Source organism: Rosa chinensis, chromosome 7 (assembly GCF_002994745.2).
Source record: "Rosa chinensis cultivar Old Blush chromosome 7, RchiOBHm-V2, whole genome shotgun sequence".
Taxonomy (NCBI): Eukaryota; Viridiplantae; Streptophyta; class Magnoliopsida; order Rosales; family Rosaceae; genus Rosa; species Rosa chinensis.
The window spans coordinates 69,662,371-69,683,572 of NC_037094.1; the positions used below are offsets into that span (position 1 = coordinate 69,662,371).

Sequence of the window (21,202 nt, forward strand, 5' to 3'; positions counted from 1 at the left end):
GCATGATGGTGGTAAAGGTAGGTGTAGTGGTGATCTTAGATTCCTTCACATGGTGATATAAATCACACAACCTAATTTTACACTCTTTAAAATCGCAGCAAAACCACCCAACTTAAATAGTGGGATAGGTAGGAATGTAGGATGCTGCCTGATAATAGTGCCAATTTGTCTATACCTCAAAGGGCCAAAAGGGTGGTTCTTCAACTGAACAGCTCAAGAATTTTCTCTTAGAAAAATGAAATAAAAGCCAAGTAGAAAGAGGTGAAGAACTTTGGGAATCAAAATTGGGTATGCAGTACCACTCACACCAACCATATATGTATTTCACGAGTCGGAAAGTAGTTCACGGCCGGGATTGTGGGGCTGGGGGCAGGAAGTGTGTCGGTGATTGAGACATTCTACTTTGCACCAACTCAGGCAGGCATTAGAGTAGTAGTAATACTTGTTAGAGGAAATCACTCTCCTATATTGATTTCCTCTCCACAATCAAAACTGGTTGTATAACATCTCTACAATCAAAACTGATTTTATAGCATTGAATTTTGTTGGTAACAGTAGAGCAGATCTTAGCTATATAATGGTACAATTGTAAACATACAGATAAATGAAAATCATATTCAACATGGTATCAAAGCCTAGGATAACTGTTCTGTTCTCCTTCTGCCTTTTCCAATATTCCTACATCTTCCTTTAGGTATCATATACCTTCATCCTGCAGCAGCAGCAGTAGCCTTCCTTGTCCTACCATCAACCACTGGCCAGAATTGTCATCCTTTCTCTTACCAGCAGCAGCGATATTCCTTTTTACATCAGTCTTCCTTGTCTCACAACCTCTACACGATGCAACACAACGTGCGTAGGTTGTTCTCTTCTCCTATCTGGGTTTCCTATTCTTCTCAAGGCCCACAAAGGTTTTTCGGCCCAAATACTACTCCCCCTTTTTGCTAGGGTTCATTCTGCTGCTGATCCAACTTGGTACCCGGACACCGGTGCCACCCATCACATGACAGCTATGCCTGTCAACAATCCCCAATCTTATGGTGGGCCTCATAATGTATATATGGGTAATGAGGACCCGGTGCCTGTTTCCCATACTGGTAACCTCTCCTTGTCATTAGGTTCTTCCAACTTTTCTTTACAAAATGTCTTTCGCATTCCGTCAATTTGTAAAAATCTTCTCTCTGTGGCTCGTTTCACCAAGGAAAGTCTTGTTTTCTTCCTATTTGCTCCAAATTTCTATCAAATCTATTGTTTACGTACTGGTCGTTTGTTATTTCAGGGCCCATACAAAGATGGTCTCTATCCGCTTAGCTTGTCGTCCGAGTCCACGGTCCCCCATGCTCTCTCCTCTGTTGACTCCTCTCTTTGGCACAATTGCTTAGGTCATCCCTCCTCTTCCGTTTTAGCTCGTTTAGGATCTACTCTTGGTTCCACACTTTCTTTTAATTCTTTTTGTAATAATTGTGCACTGAGCAAGTCCCATCAATTGCCTTTTCCTTCCAAACATATTTCTGCCTCTTCTCTATTTTCTATAATTCATAGTGATGTTTGGATGTCTCCTACCGTGTCTGTCACTGGCTTCAAATATTATGTTCTTTTCACAGATGAATACTCCCGTTATACATGGCTTTATCCTATGCGCTAGAAAAATGAGGTCCTTACTCGCTTTCAAAAATTGGTTGCCATGATTCGCAATATTTTCCACAGTTCTATCCAATACCTTCAAAGTGACAATGGTTCGGAATATGTCAACAATGCCTTCTCCCAGTTTTGTGACTCTTCGGGCATCCAACAACGATTTTCTTGTCTATACACTCCACAACAAAATGGGCTTGCTGAAAGAAAACATCGCCATATTGCCACTATGGCTCGCACTCTACTTCTCATCTCGGGTGCTCGAAATCTTTGGGCTGAGGCTGTTCTCACATATGTATATCTCATTAACCTCCTTCCCACTCCTACTCTAAATTGGGATACTCCTCAGATACGTCTCTATGGTCATCCTCCTTCTTATTCATCCCTTAGTGTTTTTGGTTGCTCATGTTTTCCTTACCTAGGTACAAATGTTCCCAACAAATTGTCTAGTCGTAGTGTCGAGTGTGTCTTCCTTGGTTATAGTCCCCAACACAAAGGTTATTGTTGTCTCGATCCAAACACCAGTCGTGTCTATATCTCGCGTCATGTTATATTTCACGAAACCAATTTTCCCTACAAAAACTTGCAGGTACACGCTAATTCATCTGCAGCTCCCTTCGAGCTCACTCTTCTCTCTAATCGAGTTAACATTGCATCTCCGCAGGCCATCCTGCCGAGCTCAGTGTCATCTAACCCAAGCCCAACTGATCACCAAATTGAGCAATCTGCCCTTCCTTCTCGCCCAGAGCAATCCATTGACCCAAGTCCAAGTCTGCAGCCCAATGCCCCAAGTTCACACTATGGTCAAAATCCACCCTTGGCATCTCTCGAATCAGACAGGCACTCCATCAATCTCGTGCTTCCGCTTCCGTCATCGCCGCCCCCTGGTCGTGCTCCTCCGGTCGCTTCTCCGATCATGACTTACCGACGCCGTCACCGACCGGTGGATGCACCCAAGCAGCCTGCTCAGTCCACCATCGCTCAGCAACCGAACGATGACGCTCCTCCAGTCGTTGTCGAACCTCTAGTCACCACTGAACCTCCATCGCCGGTCGTTGTACCTCCCCCTCCTCCTCCACTAGTCCCCGCACCTCCTTCGCCGCCCCCAACACACCACATGAGGACTCAACTCCGTGATGGAATCATCCAGCCTAGAATTCGCACAGATGGCATTGTAAAGTATCCCATTCCAAAAGCTCTTTTATATGTTATTAATTCCATGGAACCGACTTGTTATACTCAGGCTTCCAAAGATGTGAATTAGAGAGCTGCCATGACCGAGGAGATTAATGCTTTGTTGAAAAACCATACATGGTCCCTTGTTCCTCCCTCTCCATCTCAGTATATTGTGGGCTACAAATGGGTGTTCTACATTAAGCGAAACCAGGATGGCTCAGTCGAGGGTTATAAGGCCCGCCTTGTTGCCAAAGGATTCCATCAACAGCACGGGATCGACTATGGTGAAACCTATTGTCCTGTTATCAAGCCTGCTACCATTCGGACCGTTCTCTGTGTTGCTGTGTCTAGGGGTTGGCCTCTCCGTCAGCTAGATGTCAAAAATGCATTCCTCCATGGCTATCTTCAGGAAGACATTTACATGACTCAGCCTCCTGGCTTCATCGATTCCTCTCGGCCCTCCTATGTCTGTAAGCTTCATAAGGCACTATATAGCCTCAAACAAGCACCCCGTGCTTGGTTTCATCGCATGAGCTCTTTTCTGCTTTTTGTTGGTTTTCGCCATAGTAAAGCTGACTCATCTTTATTTATCTATCAACATGGACAACATACAATTTTCTTTTTACTCTATGTTGATGACATTGTCATTACGGGCAGCAGTGATCATCTTCTTCAAAGTTTTATTGATGCCTTGGGCCGTGGATTTGACATTAAGGATCTTGGTCCCCTTCACTATTTCCTTGGTTTACAGGTCAAGCCTTATTCCAATGGCCTTCACATCAATCAACTCAAGTAAGCTCATGATATTTTAGAGAAACACGATCTGTTACTCAGTCAGCCAGTGAGCACCCCAATGTCGGCAAAGGCTGTTCTCACCACACATGATGGGGATCTTCTTGAAAATCCAACTTCCTTTCGTGAGATGGTTGGCTCCTTGCAGTACCTAACCATTACACGCCCTGACATCGCCTTTGCGGTCAATTCTGTGTCACAATTCATGAGTCAACCTCGTGCTCCGCATCTCATTGCAGCCAAATGTATTCTCTGCTATGTCAAAGGCACACTAGGCCATGGTCTCCATTTCAGTCCTCAACGCCAACTTGCCCACCTTTCTGCTTACTCTGATGCCGATTGGGCTGGTTGCCTAGAATCTCGCCGTTCCATGTCTGGCTATCTCATTTACCTTAGCAATACCCTTGTCTCTTGGTGTTCCAAGAAGCAACCTACAATTTCTCACTCCAGTGCAGAATCTGAATATCGATCTCTTGCTCATTCCAGTGCTGAGACAACTTGGTTAGGCTTCTTACCAATGTTTTAAAACGCTGAGGCGTAGGACAAGGAGTTTTTCGGTGAGCCTCAAGAAGGCGTTCGCCTTGAGGCATAAGGCGTAAGCCTTACGTATAAAAGACCTATATTGATGTAATTATTACACTTATATATACCAACTTCATTTTCATCTAAGACAAAAGAATCAGTTAATCTTGTGACTGATCCATTGTTTCAAACATGGGCTAAGAAAGAAGCATGCCCATATGGAACAGTTCCTATACACATAACCACAAAGGAAGACTTAGTAAGGGCCAAATCTCTTTCACGTCAAATTTTTCGTAACATCATCAACACTAATGATTTTGCCCATAATAATCAGTTTCTTAACAAAATAGAAAAGGCCAAATGACAAGCACTCCCAAGAGGCTAGTTTAAAAGAACTCAAATTTCAGCTAGCAATTATTCCTATCAATCTCAGCTTTCCAGAGTTTTCAATTCTTTTCACCTTGTTTTCTTGGATCACAACATGATAATCAGGAATCTGGAGTAGACTCTCTTCATATTTAATGATACCATCACTAAACATTGAAGAATATTAACTTATTTGCCATTGGATTCTCCTAATTTTAATTACTAGATAACACATGCATACCACGAATTGCTGAGTGCTGACAGTAATAAAATTCAAATGAAGGCTTCAATGAGGACAGTGGTTCACCTTATCTCAATATTCTTTGGTCCTCAGAAGCCCTGGAAGGACGAGCTGAGCAAAGAGGCCAAGAGAGAAGGAAGCAAGTTCCTGTCTGAAAGGATTAGCCTTTTCTGCTGGACCACCAAGTCCAGCAGCTTATCAAGATGATTAATCCGAATTGCACGGTTTCCTGCCATTCAACAACTCAGTATTTCAGTGTCAAAATAAAATCAAAAACAGGCAGAAAACATTTCTAAGCAGAGCAGAGCAGAGCAATACCATTTTTCTTGCTTGAAGTGTCAAACATGAGATGAAAAGGTCTGTAAACCTCAATACAATTCATGGCAACATTTCTTATCTCCTGAAAGAAGGCAATTGAATTCTGAATAAATCCCTACCAATGTCTAAACTCTAACAGTTTGAATGACTAAATGAAACCTCTAAAACCAAAACAAAGAACACACAATAACGATATACTCAGTAGAGATATCCAACCCAGCAACAAATTCTAAATGAAATCCAACCCAACAGAGAGGAACTTCATATAGATCGGAGGTTTCACATTCACCAATGAACTCCACCCCAGCAGAGAGGAACTTCATACCTTCAAATGGCCTGCTGCGATTGAATTCCAATACCTTCAAATTGACTGCTGCGAATCGAAATTGAACTAGTAACTCGAACTCTGGGTTAGGGATCGAATTTGCTACCTTTTGGAAGAGAGAGGACTGAAATCGGCTCTCCAACAATCGATTAGTCTGGGGCCCCGACCTGGAAAAGCTTTAGACCCAATCCATTTCAAAACGACGTCATTTTCATTTGTTGATGTGCGCATCGCTTTTCATGCCTTTGTCCACGCCTCAGCAGCCTCATCGCCTAGCCATGAAAACACACTCAATTTCAGGCCAGATTTTCGCATTTTGAGCGTTAGGCGCGCCTCAAGGCTCGCTTTTTAATTCATTGCTTCTTACTATATGAACTTGGTGTCCATATTTAGTACCCATTTTGCTTTACTGTGATAACCTAAGTGCCACATACATGGCTTCTAATCCGGTCTTCCACGCTCGCACCAAGCACATCGATTTAGATTATCACTTTGTTCATGAAAAGGTAGCTCTTGGGAGTCATCAGGTTCATTTTGTCCCTTCTGTTGATCAACCAGCTGATCTTCTTACTAAACCACTTCACAAGCAGCGCCATAATCTCTTGTGTACCAAACTTGTGCGTCCTGAGCCGCCCAGTTTGAAGGGGGGTGTTAGAGGAAATCACTCTCCTACCGTGATTTCCTCTCCACAATCAAAACTGATTGTGTAACCTCTCCACAATCAAAACTGATTGTGTAACTGTAGCTTAGTTTTGAATATTTGTATTTATAGCATTGAATTCTTTTGCTAATAGTAGAGCAGATCTTAGCTATATAATGGTACAATTATAAACATACAGATCAATGAAAATCATACTCAACACTACTTCAGCGGCTCAGCCGCATGGGGAGTGGGTGCACCGTCACAGCGGCATGGTGTCCAAGGTGGTATATATGCATGGCTCTGGGGAATGGAGGAGTTGTTATATGTGGATGGTTGGTTCGTGCTCACTGCCTCACTGCCACATATGCGGCATGTGAAGCACATATATACCACATTCCTGCTCCTTGGACAGGGTTGAGTATGCTGTAATTTGTATGCTGCATAAAGGAATTGTGGTGGGCATGGAACCAAAGGGTGCTGGGATGTGCTGCAGCACCCCTATTTTTTTTTAGAGAAAAAATATCTTATATAGATTGAATGTATAGAAGCAAGTGAATGCATGAAGATTGAGGGAAAATTAGAGAAAAGCATGACAAAGCAACTATATATGAGGAAATGCATGCTAATACAAAAATATTAAAAGATTAAATATATATATATATATATATATGTATATATTAAAAGATTTGGTACAAGTAAAATCTAGTACTTCCTCAAATGACAAAACGTATATTTTGAAAAACTTTGACCCAATCACAAAGAAAATCAAAAGAAGCTAAGCCGCAAGTCACAAACTACTAACGAAAAATCAATTAAACTGAAATTTCCGACAAATCTTGATGCTACCATCACCGATGCCTTGCGTACGGAGTAGATGTAGAAGCCAAAGGAATAGTTCTGCAGCATGAAGCCATTAAATTCATAAGGATTCATCGAAGTCAAAGTACGACAAATAAGCTTTATATGAACTTAAAAAAACTTGACAGCATCATAAGATAAAATTATTAGACCCCCTCAACTTAAATTTCTGGTTCCATCCCTTGTGGTGACCGATAGACTATAGTTACCGCCACTAGAATAAGTTTTATGAAGAACGACGGAGAAGTCCTTATTAGAGACTACCGGCGTCTAGGATGTAGAGAAAGTAACTCGTGTAAATTATTTTAAACACACCGGCCAACTGATTGAGTTACTCTTTGATAAGGATCCATGTCATACTGATTTGAAAAACAGGTCATATTTTTGTTTACCTGTCAACTTTTTGGTAAACGTCGTCAAAGCTTGTACATGACCGCTTTCTGAAACCTTTGGCCTTGTGTTGTGAAAAGTTGAATTTTTCAAGCATGGCATGCATGCGGGATCCATGTCAAAGATCTCCAATTTAGAGTCGCAGGGTGAGCTTCATACAATAATACACATCCATTGGATTTCATAGAGAAACAGAACTCAAAAAGGAAAGATAATAATAAAGCAAACATGTAATTCAGTTTGTGAGGCATTTCAAGTAGATTGTAGATGTGTGCGTGCATTCTGACACATGCAAAATTGACTTTGGAATTTGGATAAGTTAGTGGTGGTAGAAGATGATAGGCAAGGTTTACTCGTGTGCACTACGAGCAGAACCTGGTTTCATATATCTAATCCGATTGAACTGACAGAATATTTTTATTTTTAGGAATTGTGAATGTGGTCCTAAAATGTGTTGACACAGTGAATGAACTATGAAGTCCAGCTCGATATCTCCTACTTTTTTTTCAAGAATCAAATTCAATCAGATGTTTATGAATACGGTGACCAGGATTACTGCTGATAATGATTCGATGGCCTTTTTATAGTAATGCTACGACTGCTATCCAATCAAATTCAATTAATCTGCAATCTTCTTTTCCACTAGTGGTCGTGTTACTCTTTCTTTCTTGAAAAGGACACAAACAGAGGCATATGGTTCTCTCATGCTTTGGGAGATAGCACAAAGCTACATACTCTTCATTCTATAATTATCCCTTAAATATCTTAATGAAAGGTGATTCTATGATACTATCGTATGAATTGCTCATAAACACAACTTGTAGAGAAAGCTTAATTGATGAAGAAGGAGCTTCAATATATAGTATATGACCCCTAATCCTCTGCTTATATTTCACTCCATGCATGCTTAGCCTTCATCAATATGGTTTGCTACGTTGCTCTGAACCTTCTTTATAATTTTGATTCTCTTTGCATGGTTGGCCAGAGAAATAAGTTGTTTTCAACGTACCATCCATGGTTTTGATTATTGAATATGATGAATCTAAATTTGTAGAACTAATCACACAATTAGTGCCACTAAAGATTGAAAACCGCACTCAAAAACCAGTTTTGCATCATTACGTACTCGATCATTTACCCGTCCTCTAGAGTGGACGAGAAAGCAGAAAAAACCCTTTTTCTGGGTTGAAACAATACCATATTGTCCCCGTTAAGACTGATTGTGACATAAAAAATTTGACCCAGTCAACTCGTGCCACTAGATGCAGTATGTAAGCTTGCATGTATTGTCTTTATTTTTGGATGGCAAAGACGAGTGCGAGACAAATTTTCTCTATCGGCAAATAGTTCAATTATGATCCTGTGAGAGTTCGACTTAGGTAATACAATGCCTTCTCCTTCTTTTCTTCATTTTCTTGGGTTAGAAGTGCTCCAAGTGATTTCTCTTGAGCAACAATGTAGAGGATAAGTGGCTTCCTAAGGATTGGTGCACGTAACACTGGAGGATTTACCAAGTACTTCTTTATACTTTTAAAGGCGCTATGGGAAGCTTCATCCCGTATGAAACGCACGCATATCTTTCTTCAGAAGTTTACTAAAAGGTTGACAATGGCCTGTGAGGTTGAATATGAACCGTCTGATGAAGGTGAGTCATCTTTGGAAACTCATCAACTCGCGTAGATTCCTTGGCTCAAGCATGTCTTGAATGGCCTTAATCTTCAATTGGTCCACTTCAATCCAGCGATGTTTCACAATGAATCCAACAAATTTATCTGATCTGACGCCAAAAACGATTTCAATTTTCAAATGGTTCATTTTGAGCTAGTACTTGGATAGTTTGTCAAACACCCTTCGCAAGTCTTGCAAGTGATCCTTCATCTTTTTCGACTTGAAGACTAGATTGTCGACATAGCATTCTACGTAATTGTGGAGCATGTCACCAAAGATTTTCTGCATGGCCGGTACTCTGAAATGTTGCACCAGCATTTTTCAATATGAATGGCATGACCTTGTAGCAATAGATGCCATGCATTGGGAGTGCGAAGCACATTAAGCTCTTCATCTTCTAAAGCCATCCTTATTTGATCCTAACAGGACGATCTGTAACGCCCCAATTTACACCTCTCTAAATTGGTTAAGTTACAGTGCTTCGAACCTTTAGAAGCATAAGCTAAGTAAGCTTAACTCATGTCCTAAAGAGACGCAAGGCAATTTAACTAAAAAAATACAAAATGAAATGGCAAGAGTTGACATAAAACGTAGAGTTTAAAGCGGGGTGAAATTGAAAACTTTATTCTTGCTTGTTAAAATGACATTATAACTAAACAATTGAGTGTTTTCCAAACATAACTACTTAAGCGAAACAAAGCTGAATCAACAACTTACAACATTGAAATTAAATTCTAATTTGGTTCAAACCATTTGAATACAAAGTTAAGAAGCTCAGCAAACATTGACCAAAACAAGATAACACTCACCTCTATCAAACAAAGTAGAGGTGAATAAAATGTGTAGGTAAATATACCAAATTAATAGTTAAAGAAAAATGTAGCACTCAGCTCAGTCCCAAAATCCTCCTTAATCCTCGTGCACAGTACCTGCAAGACCAACTATAGTAGGGGTAAGTTTTCGTCCTCGCTGCTCAAACATCAGCCCTAACTAGGTTTGAAAACCAAATAGTAATTGGCGCCAGTTGAGTACTAACATATAATAAAATTAAGGATTAAATTATGTTTAGTCCCTATACTTTGCCTCCAAAATCGTTTCAGTCCCTGACATTTTAATTTAATCTAAAAACTCTCTAACTTCTCAATTTTCCTCCAATAGGTCCATTCCGTCCAAATGTTCCGTTAATTGGCTGACGTGGTAGATAACCAGACGCCAACTCAGTGCCCTGTAAGTATGATGGATGTTAAAATGTCGAGAATAACCCTATCCTCTCCTTTTAATCTTTTTTTCTTACCTTCTTCTTCTTCTTCACACCCAACCACCCTAAAACCACCACCGAGCTGCCTATTCATCTTCTTCTTCGTCCTTACCTTCAATTCAATCCCAAAAACTTCAAAATCTAACTACCCAAAAACAAAAATAAAAAACCTTCCTCCTCCTTCGTTACTCGTTTATGATCGGCGAACAAGGAAGGCCTGAAAATGGGTCATCATCGACATCGACCCATGACTTAACCGTGAGTGGTGTCGGGGCCCAATAAACTTATCAGACTTCTTCTACTTCTTCTTGAAGCTCCCCTGCGCCGCAAACACATTCGTGCTGTTCAGCACCACCGACTCATCCTTCCTGCTCCCGCCTCTCGCCATTTCCTTCTCCCTGCTCGGCCTTATCCTAACACTTGAGGCTTCGCAGTCAAAAATGAGAGAGAGATAGCTAGTGAAAATCGGTGCCAGTGCCGGGTCGAGGTGAGTGACCCGGCGAGGAGTGGCGGCTTCTTGGAGTCTCGATCTGGAAATGGAATAGGTTGCTGGGCCAGACGGCGTTAGGCTCAGCCTGATCTGAATTGAGCGCGTCTTCTAATTCGAATTGAGGGGTGTCTTGGACGGTGGTGAGGGATATGATTTATGCTCCAGGTCTTTGGGTTGGGCGGCGGAGGACCCGGAAAAGATCACACTCCTTCTCCTCCTCCTCGTGCTGTTGCCACCGCCTGTTTCACTCTCCTTGTTGAAAAGGTCTCATCTTTCTCTTCTGGGTTCCTCAATTCATATATGATTTCCTTGTGCCTTGTTTGATTTTTAAGTTATGTATTGTTAATTGGCTTATTGGGTAAGTGAATTTAGCTCCCTTGATCATCTGTGATAATTTTAGATTCGTTGTAGTTTTGTTGCAACTGGGGGCTTATGATATTGGTGGATTACATGTACGTTTATGGGCTTTGAACCGTATTGGAATGTGTATAATAAGAACAGCGATTTGGGGGAAGAACCTAATGTTGATGAATTGGGAGCTTGGATTATAGTTTTGAGCTTAACTACAATGCTGGGGGGATTAGAAATGAGGAGTTGAGAGGCAGTGGTTTGGAGAAGTGGGTCTGGGGATGGTTGTGGTAGAGGGTAGGTGGTGGGATTGGGTGTTGTGACAGGTGGAGTAGGAGGTGGTGCAGCAGCAAGTGGTGGTGGTGGTGGTGGTGAGAAGGTGGTTTTGGTGGTGGTGACCTTGAAACTGCTCTCGGCGAGTCCTTGAATATCAAAGAAGTTGGAGAATCATTGAATGACAAATCTGAGGAAGTTTTTGGATGGTAAGCTTGGTGGTGGTGGTGGTGGTTACGGTGGTAGTGGCGGTGCATTTTGGTGTGAAGAAAAGAAAGAAAGAAAGAAAAAGAATAAAAGAATGAGGGAAAATGCAGGGGGTATATTGGATAATTTACAGCTTACGTGGCATGCAAACTGCTGAGTTGGCATGGCTTCGAGTGCCACTTCAGCAAGTTAACGGCCTAAATAGAGGGAATGCTAATGGAGTGTACCGATTAGACGGAAATTGTGACGTTAGGGACTTTTCATATTAATTGAGAATGTTAGGGACTGAAAAGAAAAAAGGGCCATAGTACAGGGACTAAACATAATTTAATCCTAAAATTAAATAAGAACTCCCAATGTGAAACCGTATGAAAACGAATGAGTACCCCGGTAAAATAAAACTTGATGACCGGTCTAATACTAGCCAACTACATCCTCACCGAAGATTTAAATCTTCAACAACAGGTGAAGAGTAGCGAGAGTGTCCATTTACGCCGTACCACCTAAATCTACTGTCACACCTCAAAGGATGTCAGACACTATCCTGTCCGCACAACCCCTCCGGAGGTTTAGGGGATCGAAACCCAAGGAAGTCACTATGCCCCGCTCACTCTCAAGTCATCTCATTAACTCAAGTGTTAAATCTTAAAAACCACTTCAAACCATAAAAACAATGTAGAAAACAAAAGAGCACTAACTAAGGTGAAGCCTCCCTACCTGGAATAGAACATGAAGTAGCTTAATAACTTAGCAATGGAAAACATATTGACGACTGCATGTCCCCATTCCTAATAATAAAGATCGCAAACTATCATTCCCATGTTCCATTTTCTATAAATCCATAACTTAGTCTAAATTCTTTATCTGCTTCTAATATGTAACACTATCTATATCTAGAATTTAAAGTTTCTCATATGGAAAGCCAAATAGTCCTAAGGAAATCAGTTCAACAGAATCAAGGACTATCAAAGTAGGACACATGATAAAGAGATATAAGGGTTGGAACAGCTCAAGTTTAGAAAATTAGTAAATATTCATTTTAAGAGAAATGAACTTGAAACTTTCTAGGTCCTAAGTTGACATGTTAAGGTACAACATACTAAAATTTCAAGCAAATTGGAGTTTAGGAAGCATGGAAAAAGATGGACGAAGACAGACTGAACTGTGCGGTTTTCTTCAAAATTCCAGCAGCATTCTATCAACTTAGAAAATTTGTCAAAAATTCATTTTGACTCCGATTGACATCAAACCAGTTGGTGATGGATTCTTGACATGTCTAGGTTTATGAATTAAAATCTCAGTATAAACACAATCAAGAGCCATATGGATTTGATAAGTAAAAATCCAGAAGGTCAGGTTATGATATGAATGAACTTTGAGTATGAATAAACCATAACAAGGTTTTGATATGAGATAAAGGGAAAGACCGAGTCATAACAAGTGCAAATGGAAAGTTTAAGTATCACAAAACTTAATAAATATGAGATTCTATATATGATAATTGAACTAGAAAAGATGATATTCAATAGATTGAGGCAAAACTTACCAATTGTAAAATCAAAGCATAGAACTCAAGATGGAGATGTAAACTTCATGAAATTAACTCAAATGTCGATGGAGAAACATGACCCAATCTGAGAAGAAACTGAATTTGAAAGAGGATTGGACATGCAAATATGAATTAGAATCAAATATCAGTGGTATCTTAGGACAGGATTTTCACTGAACTATAAGCGGTCTCACCTTGATTGAGAAAGAATTAACCGTTGGATCGAGTACAGTATAGAAGACGCAATTTTGAACAACTTTCATGAAAAAGTCGCGGTGATGTGAAGAGAAGAAGTGGCAGTTTTCAGCTGTCGAAGTTAATTGGCTGAAGGATTGTCCAGAAGAGACTTTCACCTTGTAACTTTCTCTCAATTCAGAATTAACGAACCAGAAGATTTGGCTCTGTTCTGAGTCACTTTTGCTATAGAAATGGAGTTTCACCAGGGATGAAAAGGTTTGATCAGAGTAGAAAACAAAGGAGAAGGTTCTGAAGAAATATGGGGTTTTCACGGGTGAAGGACGCGTGTTTGAATTGGTGATCATGTTTCCCCCCTTTTGATTCAGTTTGACCAACCTAATGGTCCAGAGAAATGTTCTAAAGAAAGATGGGGTTTTCACGGGTAACGGACACGTGTCTGAACTGATGATCATGTTTCCACCCTTTTGATTCAGTTTGACCAACCTAATGGTCCAGGGAAATGTCATGTGTTACTTAACGACTTCAATCTCTAAAAAAAAAAAAAAAATGGTTGACACTGAAAACCTCTACTAACTGATGGAGACTTCCAATTTTATTTTCTCCGAAAGTCACTTACTTTAGTACAATGCCATTCCTAAATTGATTTAGTTGAAATCATTTTATGTCATATTCGAAAATTTTAGATTTTTGTTTGGAATAATGGTACATGGACTTTCTAAAAGATGGGTGTACTAGGGGTATGCTGGTTTCTTATTTTTGTTTAGAATATGATTTTAGGGTGTTCCACAGAACCATTCTTTCTGTCAACTCCATAGAGGGATTTCGTTTCGATCAAAAAATGACAACTACAAAATATAGTTAAGAAAAATGAAAAGAAATGATCTCACAACCCATTTTTCTCTTCCACTATTTTCTCTTTGCAATAACTGTTTTATTCCATCCATTTTCTTTTTTATTTAAAAAAAAAACTATTACACATGCGGAGCATGTATGAAGAATGCTACGTTAATAAAGTAATTGTTAAAGGAAAAACATATTATGTGCCTTCGTCAAAGAGATTGACGGAGAGAGAATCAAGTAATTAGCAATCACCATCAATCAGCATGGATCAAGGACCAATCAATAGTTAATGTCATAATTGTAATTGATATTTCCGTTGTAATTCTCTCCTTATATCAAGGGGCTATGAAATGAAATGAGTAGAATAATTTCAATTGCATTTTACTTTAACACGTTATCAACACGCTCAGAGCAAATAGCCAAGAGGAAAAAAAAAACTCCAAAACCCTAGAGATTTTTTTTTTCTGCCTCCAATCCTTAAAAAAAAAAAAAAAAAAAAAATCCCCCCACAAAGCCCCCACAGCCGGCCTCATCCTTGTCCCGCTCACCCCTCCAGCCTCATCCGTCCACCGCGATCCCTGCAGCAGCCTGCATCACTGATCACAGCAAACCCGCATCACCGTGTTAGTTCCCCACCGTCGCAGCACCCAGATTGGCGACGACGTAGCAGCCCAATCCACCGGCCTCCTCCACTTTTCACGACCTGCAAGCCACCTGCAACACGCTGCCCAACGCCCCCACATCACCGGCAGCAACCAGATCTGCAGCCCAGCGCCTCGTCCCTCTGCACGCTCCCCAGCGTTTCTGTCCCTTCTGCTACCAGCCTACACACACAGCAACACCGTAGCCTAGCCTCCGCCCACTTTTGTCAGAGAACCAGAAGGAAGAAACAGAGAAAAGAAAGAAGGAAAAGACGCGAAGGAGAAGAAGAAAGAAAAGAGAGCAAGCCCTGCGGCCCAAAAAAAAAAAAAAAAGGAAAAAAGATAAAAAAGAGAAGGAACTCGGCCCAACAAAAAAAAACAAAAGGCCCAAAGAACAGAAGGCCCAGAGAAAAAAAAACAAAAACAAAAACAAAAAGAAACTCGGCCCAAAGTAAAGGGGCTAGCCCAAAGAACAGACCCAGCCCAGACTGAAAAAAAAAAAAAAACATTGCTACGCACGCTTGCATCAACACGCGCTTGCGATAGGATCGTTTTATTTTCTAGAAATCAAGTATGTTTATTTTATTTTATTTTATGATTTTAACCAAGCATGTGAATTTTATTTATATTTTCTATTTTTAAGCATGCTTTATACTTTATTGTTTATGCTTTTATTATATTATTGAGCATGTTTAGTTAGATAATTTTGATCATTTCAAGCATGTCTTGTTATTTATGTTTTATATGATTATTTTTAAGCATGATTATATATTTTACTTATGCTTTATTATGAAATTTTGAGCATATTTTTTCTTATTTATGTTTATATAAATTATGCCTACGCATGTTTTGTATTGCGCTATTGTTTATATTTCATTTTACTCATGATATATTATTGCTAATTATTATGTGTAGTATATAATTTGTTGTATATTTGTAAAATTTGAGCATGCCATGTAGTTTATTTTTATATATGCTATGTTTAAATGTGCTGTGGTTATTTTTAGAATGCAACATATACAATCCGCTTTGCCATGATAATGAAAATTCATGCGCATTATACACACACACTTACTGTGATAAAGAATTTTCACATAGCATCGAAAAAAAAAATGTGACCATTACGAATCTTGCACTAGTACAAAAAGTTAATCACACAACACTAATCACACAACGGAACACAAATCATCTGTTGTGTGTTGAAGTCAGTTTAATCATACAACGGTGCTGGTTGAATTCTGTTGTGTGAATGCCAACAAAGTGATAACTTTTTTATAAGAACTACATTGCACAACGGAAATTAAGCATGGTCCGTCGTCTGAGCCTTAAAAATTTAGCGGCAGATTTCCCTCCACTCTCGAGTCTTGGTTGCCTCTTGAAATCTGAAATTTGGGCTACTTGATACAACGGTGCTTGAGGTTTCCGTTGTGTGATTGAAAACTGGATGCCAAATTTTGAGGAAGCTTGCTTGAATGTCTTCCACAAGGTAAACCTAGTGCAAGTTGTAGAAATTAGACAACAGAAGTTATACTTTTCTGTTGTGTGAAGTTGGAATATAAGCGGCAACATTTTAAGCCAAAATGCTATGGGCGCGGTATATTTCCCTCCATGTGTTTGGCATTTTGATTTTTGTAGTGCACTCTTACAACAGTTTGTTAGGTTTGTGTTGTGTGAGTCACTTTAGATTTTATTTGAAGTTTAATTATACCTCCCACACTGAAACTCTCTCGACAAAACGAAATGAAACTCAGTCCTCTCAGACAAACCCTAAATCTCGGTCCGCTCTCAATCTCGGTACACTCTCAATCTCAATCCCGCTCTCACAAACCCTAAGTCTATTTGGATCTCTCTCACCATCCTCTCTCTCTATCTCTGTGCGAAACCCCTATCTCTCATGAAAGCTCTCTCAATCTCGATCTGCAAGTCTGCAACCATGGCCGAAGCTCAAGAATCCGATCAAAAGAGTGAAGAAGAAGAAGAAGAGGAACACTATGGAAGCTGAAGCTCAAGAATCGAGCCCCCAAGATTCGAGAGGCATCACACGAGGCCACAAGTCTCTAGTGGTTGTTCCATGGCAGCCGCAACTTGGGCTTTCACTCTCTCTCGCCTCACCGACCTGTCACTCAAGCCCCGCCACCCACAACCACCACCGCTCTCTCGGTCTGCAACGAAGCACGCCATGTCTTCAGAGAGCTCTCCTCCTCTGATTGCAGCTCAGCTCAATCACCTCGCTCTTCACTTCCCTCTGCTCGCTAAGGTAATGCATAAGCTTCTTCAACCCTAAACTCTTTTGCTTCATTTCTACTAAACCAAAATTCGAATTGCCAGAAACTTGGAAATACCAAAGTTAAATCTCTTTTTTTTGGTTTCCGATTTCAACCCGGCGTTATTGGAATGTTGAGTCTTGCTCTGCTTTTGTTCTTCTGGGTCTGAATTTTAACTGCTAAGAATTGTTGAATGAGCCCTAATTGTGGTGTGTATGATATGCTCCAATTTTAGATTAGAACAATCAGGACATGGCTGACACCTGTGACAAGAAGCCTAATGCCAATGCCAAGGTGAAAGTCAAGCATGGAGGTGGTGGTCGTGGTGGTGAGTTTGCCTTGCTTTTCCGTTTCTTGGTTTTCGGGTTTTTACTTTGATTTCCTTTTGCTGTGAGCTTAGCTCGGAATTTGTTACTGATTATTGGGGGGAAGAAGAAGGAGGTGAAGAAAGAAACCGGCCTCGGTTTGACCAAGAAGAAGGATGAGAATTTTGGGGAGTGGTATTCGGAGGTATGATGTTTCTTTGAACTAGGTTGTGTTCGGCAATTTATTTGAACAAGTGTAAGCGAGATTTTTGGGTGTTGTTTTTGTTCCGTGCAGGTTGTTGTTTTCGGTGAGATGATTGAATACTATGACATATCTGGTTGTTATATTTTGAGGCCATGGACAATGGCAATATGGGAGACCATGCAAGTAAGTATACTTTTGATGTTTAGTGATGCAGTTTCACTTGTTAATTGTGTTCTTCTTTCGCTTGTAGAGCTAGTAAAAAACTATCTGGTGTCTGCATTGTGATATGCGTTTGTCTAGTGTTTAGGGGGTCGCCGGATGACTCTTTTTCCCTAGTTTTATTTCTAGCTGTCTTACCAAGTGCTACTTTTTAGTGGCATCCTTATGTAAACCCCTGATCTTGGACTACCACACATTGCACTTGTATAATTTAGTATTGCTGCCGAACTTGTGATATGTCCATCCCCAGTTTCAAAGTTATGAACTTTATCCAGTAGCTTCTAATTGAGTATTTTAATAGCTTTTGCTTGCTAATTTATCTATTCATTTGACAATTTGCCATCGTAATGTAATTCCAGCACAGCTACTTACCTCACAGTTCTGTTGATGTGTAGGCATTCTTCGATGCAGAAATAAAGAAAATGAAGATTAAAAATTGCTACTTTCCTTTGTTCGTCTCCCCTGCTGTTCTGGAAAAAGAGAAGGATCATATAGAGGGTTTGAAACTTTGAAGGATCATATAACGGGTTTGCTGATGAGAATGTGATTGGTGAAGGTGGATATGGGATTGTGTATAGAGAGAAATGGCTGATGATTTAGTTGGGTTTTGCTATAAATGGCTGCTACGTTGGGAAAGCTTGATGATTTAGTTGGGTTTTGCTGCAGGGGACAAGTTGAGAAGGAGTTCAAGGTTGAAGTGGAAGCAATTGGTCGTGTTCGCCATAAGAATTTAGTGAGGTTGCTTGGCTACTGTGCTGAAGGTGCTCACAGGTATGTTGGTCTTCGGTTCTGATATGTTGTGTCTCCTTTTCATCAATTTTTTTTTTCTTCAGTTCATTGAATTCTGTTTGTGGCTTACTTATTTATCGTCTTTGCACTAATATACTTGAGAGTTTTTTTTATAGGATGCTTGTGTATGAGTATGTTGAGCATGCTTTAATAAGCTTCAAGGATGGATGTACTTCATAGCATTCATAAGGAACCTTGTAGTAATCCTGGATGTTATTAGAATTGCTTAGAATGGCCTATGTTTACCTTTCCTCTTTTTATATGAAATTAAAACCCACTCACCAGCTATTGAACTTGAGGGTACCATTTGGTGAATTGTCCTGGCTTATTTCATTCTCCTTGATTAGATGCGTTTTGACCTTCAATATCTGATTTAACAGCTCTAATGAGAAAATAAGTTTGCGAATCTGATAACCATGGTGTTCAACTACTGGTTCTGTTGTTTTATTTTACTGCACAATTTTTATCAAGCATTACAGATTCACATCATTTTTTGTGGTCTTATAGAATTAAGGAGTAAAAATTTATTTTCAATTCAGGAGTACGCTCCTGGTGTTGTGCTTGTACCTATGGGAAGCAGGACAGGAAAACCTTTTCGTACAACAAACCTGATTGTTTTTGCACCTAAAAATGTTCCAAATGATTCTGGAAAGAATGGTTTTATCGCGTGTGGAGATGCGTTGATAGTGGATCCTGGGTGTCAGTCTAAATTCCATGAAGAGGTATGGCATGTTAGTTTGCTCTGCTGCGCCTGGAAAATGGTTTATTTTTAGCCATCATTTACCAGGTCTGTTTAAGAGAAGAAACTCTTGTAAAAGAATTAGTGTTTACAGATTTTATTGTGATAGCAGGTTTTGCTAAGACTGGAACCGGCTTTATTTTTCATCTGTTACAATTTCAACAAATTCTATACAGAATGCTTACCAGTTTAGTTCTTAACATATATCATTTTTCTTTCTGTATTATCAGCTCAGACAAATTGTAGCTGCTTTGCCGAGAAAGTTAATTGTGTTTGTTACTCATCATCATCGCGATCATGTGGATGGTAGGTTGTGTAAAACTAATAAAACTTAGGATAAGACATTGTAATTTTTATTTAAATTGATGTGCAGGTGTTTGTTCCTTTTCTGTTCCCAGGTCTTTCAGTTATTCAACGTTGCAATCCTGAGGCTACATTATTAGCACATGAAAACACCATGCGACGCATTGGGAAAGGTTGTGATTGTAACATTATGTGTATCCAGTGACTGAAAAGCCTAGGGACAAAGATAGTAATCTCAATTATGTAATTCCCCAAACTTTCCAGTATTTTTAAATGATTTTAAATTTAAAAAACTAACTCTATACGAAGAGGTTAAAACTTTATTTCCTATTCCTCATTTCCCTCAGAATACTGGTCTTTCTGTACCCTCAGTTAAGAACATTTTTGTTAACTTTTAAAATATTAGAATGACTATGGTAATTGTTTAGCAAGATAGATGAATAATGTTTATGGAACTTAGGATATCAGTTTCTAATTATTACCTTTGCGCTGCTCTTTTCAAGCTCTGCTTATAACTTCTACTTCCTAAGCTCATGGTCTTATATGTTGACAGATGACTGGTCTCTTGGCTTTACTGCTATTTCTGGAACTGAAGAGATTTGCATTGGCGGTCAGCGGTTGATTGCCATTTTCTCTCCGGTAGTTCTCACTTGATTTTCTTATTCAAAAATCATATCAAATTTAAGATGGGATTTGCAATAAAGTGGGCGACCATATCACATTTCTTGTTTCTCCTCATGGAAGTGTCTTTAATTCGAACCGGTAGAAGCTCACTTGTGTTTCAGTCAAGGTAGTGCCATACTGGATGTTACTTCCGGGGGAAATATGACTGTAAGTTCATTATTTGTCCTATTTATATTGTGTCATAGTTATTTCCTATATAAGTTTCCTAGCCTAATTGATGAGTGTCATTGTGGGATTAGACCGGAAAACACATGCCCAATTTGTAGTTACTATATGCATGAAGATTTTTGTTTTTCTCCTCATTTACAGGATTACTTTCAATCAACATACAAATTTATGGAGATTTCCCCACATGCTTTGATCCCCATGCATGGGAGAGTTAACCTCTGGCCAAAGCACATGCTTTGTGGATATCTCAGGTATGAAACATAAGGCTCTCCTCTCGAACATCACACTTTGGCCTAAATGCTATTGTAAAATTACTCACCATAGCTCTGTGTCAAATGTAAGCTGACATAAGAGGGTTGCTCTTTCAGGAAACGTAGAGGTAGAGAAAGTTCCATCTTGAAAGCGATAGAAAATGGAGCTGAAACATTATTTGATATAGTTGCAAATGTATATTCTGAGGTTGACCGTAGCTTTTGGATTCCTGCTGCATCAAATGTGAGGCTTCACGTGGATCATCTAAGCCAGCAAGATAAGTTGCCAAAGGTAAAGGTTTCATGACAGTAATCTGTTTCCTTGGCCTTATATGGTAGCAAAGTCACCTGCATGTAGGTTTTGTGTTGGTAGTTCCAATACACTTTTTGCAGCAAGCATACAACACATTAAATCCAGATTTAAACAAAGAGGCAAACACAGATGTTGATTGTTGGGGTAAACTTATCTGCTTCTTCCATTTATTCTTCCTTTCCTTCCCTTGTGCTGATTTGGACCAACTACTTTGGCATGTAGAG

The 21,202-nt window shown here is 39.7% G+C and overlaps 2 protein-coding genes and 2 long non-coding RNA genes across 4 annotated transcripts; 3 read left to right on the top strand and 1 right to left on the bottom strand.

The window, feature by feature from the left end:
* The first annotated feature begins 3,664 nt into the window (after window positions 1-3,664).
* On the top strand, window positions 3,665-4,129 carry LOC112178494 (uncharacterized mitochondrial protein AtMg00810-like). Its single transcript, XM_024316633.1, has one exon. It carries the CDS (start codon window positions 3,665-3,667, stop codon window positions 4,127-4,129), a length of 465 nt encoding a protein of 154 aa, XP_024172401.1.
* A 5,589-nt stretch (window positions 4,130-9,718) lies between these two features.
* On the bottom strand, window positions 9,719-13,494 carry LOC121050424. The gene is made up of 3 exons (XR_005802927.1): window positions 13,254-13,494; window positions 13,057-13,155; window positions 9,719-9,875 (listed from the first exon to the last, which is right to left on the bottom strand). It is a non-coding gene; the product is annotated as an uncharacterized LOC121050424 (long non-coding RNA).
* A 3,928-nt stretch (window positions 13,495-17,422) lies between these two features.
* LOC112175328 lies at window positions 17,423-18,161 on the top strand. Its single transcript, XR_002926403.2, has 3 exons — window positions 17,423-17,512; window positions 17,603-17,695; window positions 18,127-18,161. It is a non-coding gene; the product is annotated as an uncharacterized LOC112175328 (long non-coding RNA).
* Window positions 18,162-18,666: 505 nt separating this feature from the next.
* On the top strand, window positions 18,667-20,393 carry LOC112178495. The gene is made up of 6 exons (XM_024316634.2): window positions 18,667-18,717; window positions 19,060-19,242; window positions 19,490-19,565; window positions 19,658-19,735; window positions 20,116-20,201; window positions 20,348-20,393. Exons 1-6 carry the CDS (start codon window positions 18,688-18,690, stop codon window positions 20,354-20,356), a joined length of 462 nt encoding a protein of 153 aa, XP_024172402.2. The 5' UTR covers window positions 18,667-18,687; the 3' UTR covers window positions 20,357-20,393.
* The last annotated feature ends 809 nt before the right edge of the window (window positions 20,394-21,202 follow it).

Bases quoted from the DNA above. Each gene is read 5' to 3' on its own strand.
- LOC112178494 (XM_024316633.1), top strand. From the start codon at position 3,665: ATGTCGGCAAAGGCTGTTCTCACCACACATGATGGGGATCTTCTTGAA.
- LOC112178495 (XM_024316634.2), top strand. From the start codon at position 18,688: ATGTACTTCATAGCATTCATAAGGAACCTT. The intron at 19,243-19,489 runs GTATGGCATGTT...CTGTATTATCAG, and splicing joins AGTCTAAATTCCATGAAGAG to CTCAGACAAATTGTAGCTGC. The intron at 19,736-20,115 runs GTTGTGATTGTA...ATATGTTGACAG, and splicing joins CATGCGACGCATTGGGAAAG to ATGACTGGTCTCTTGGCTTT.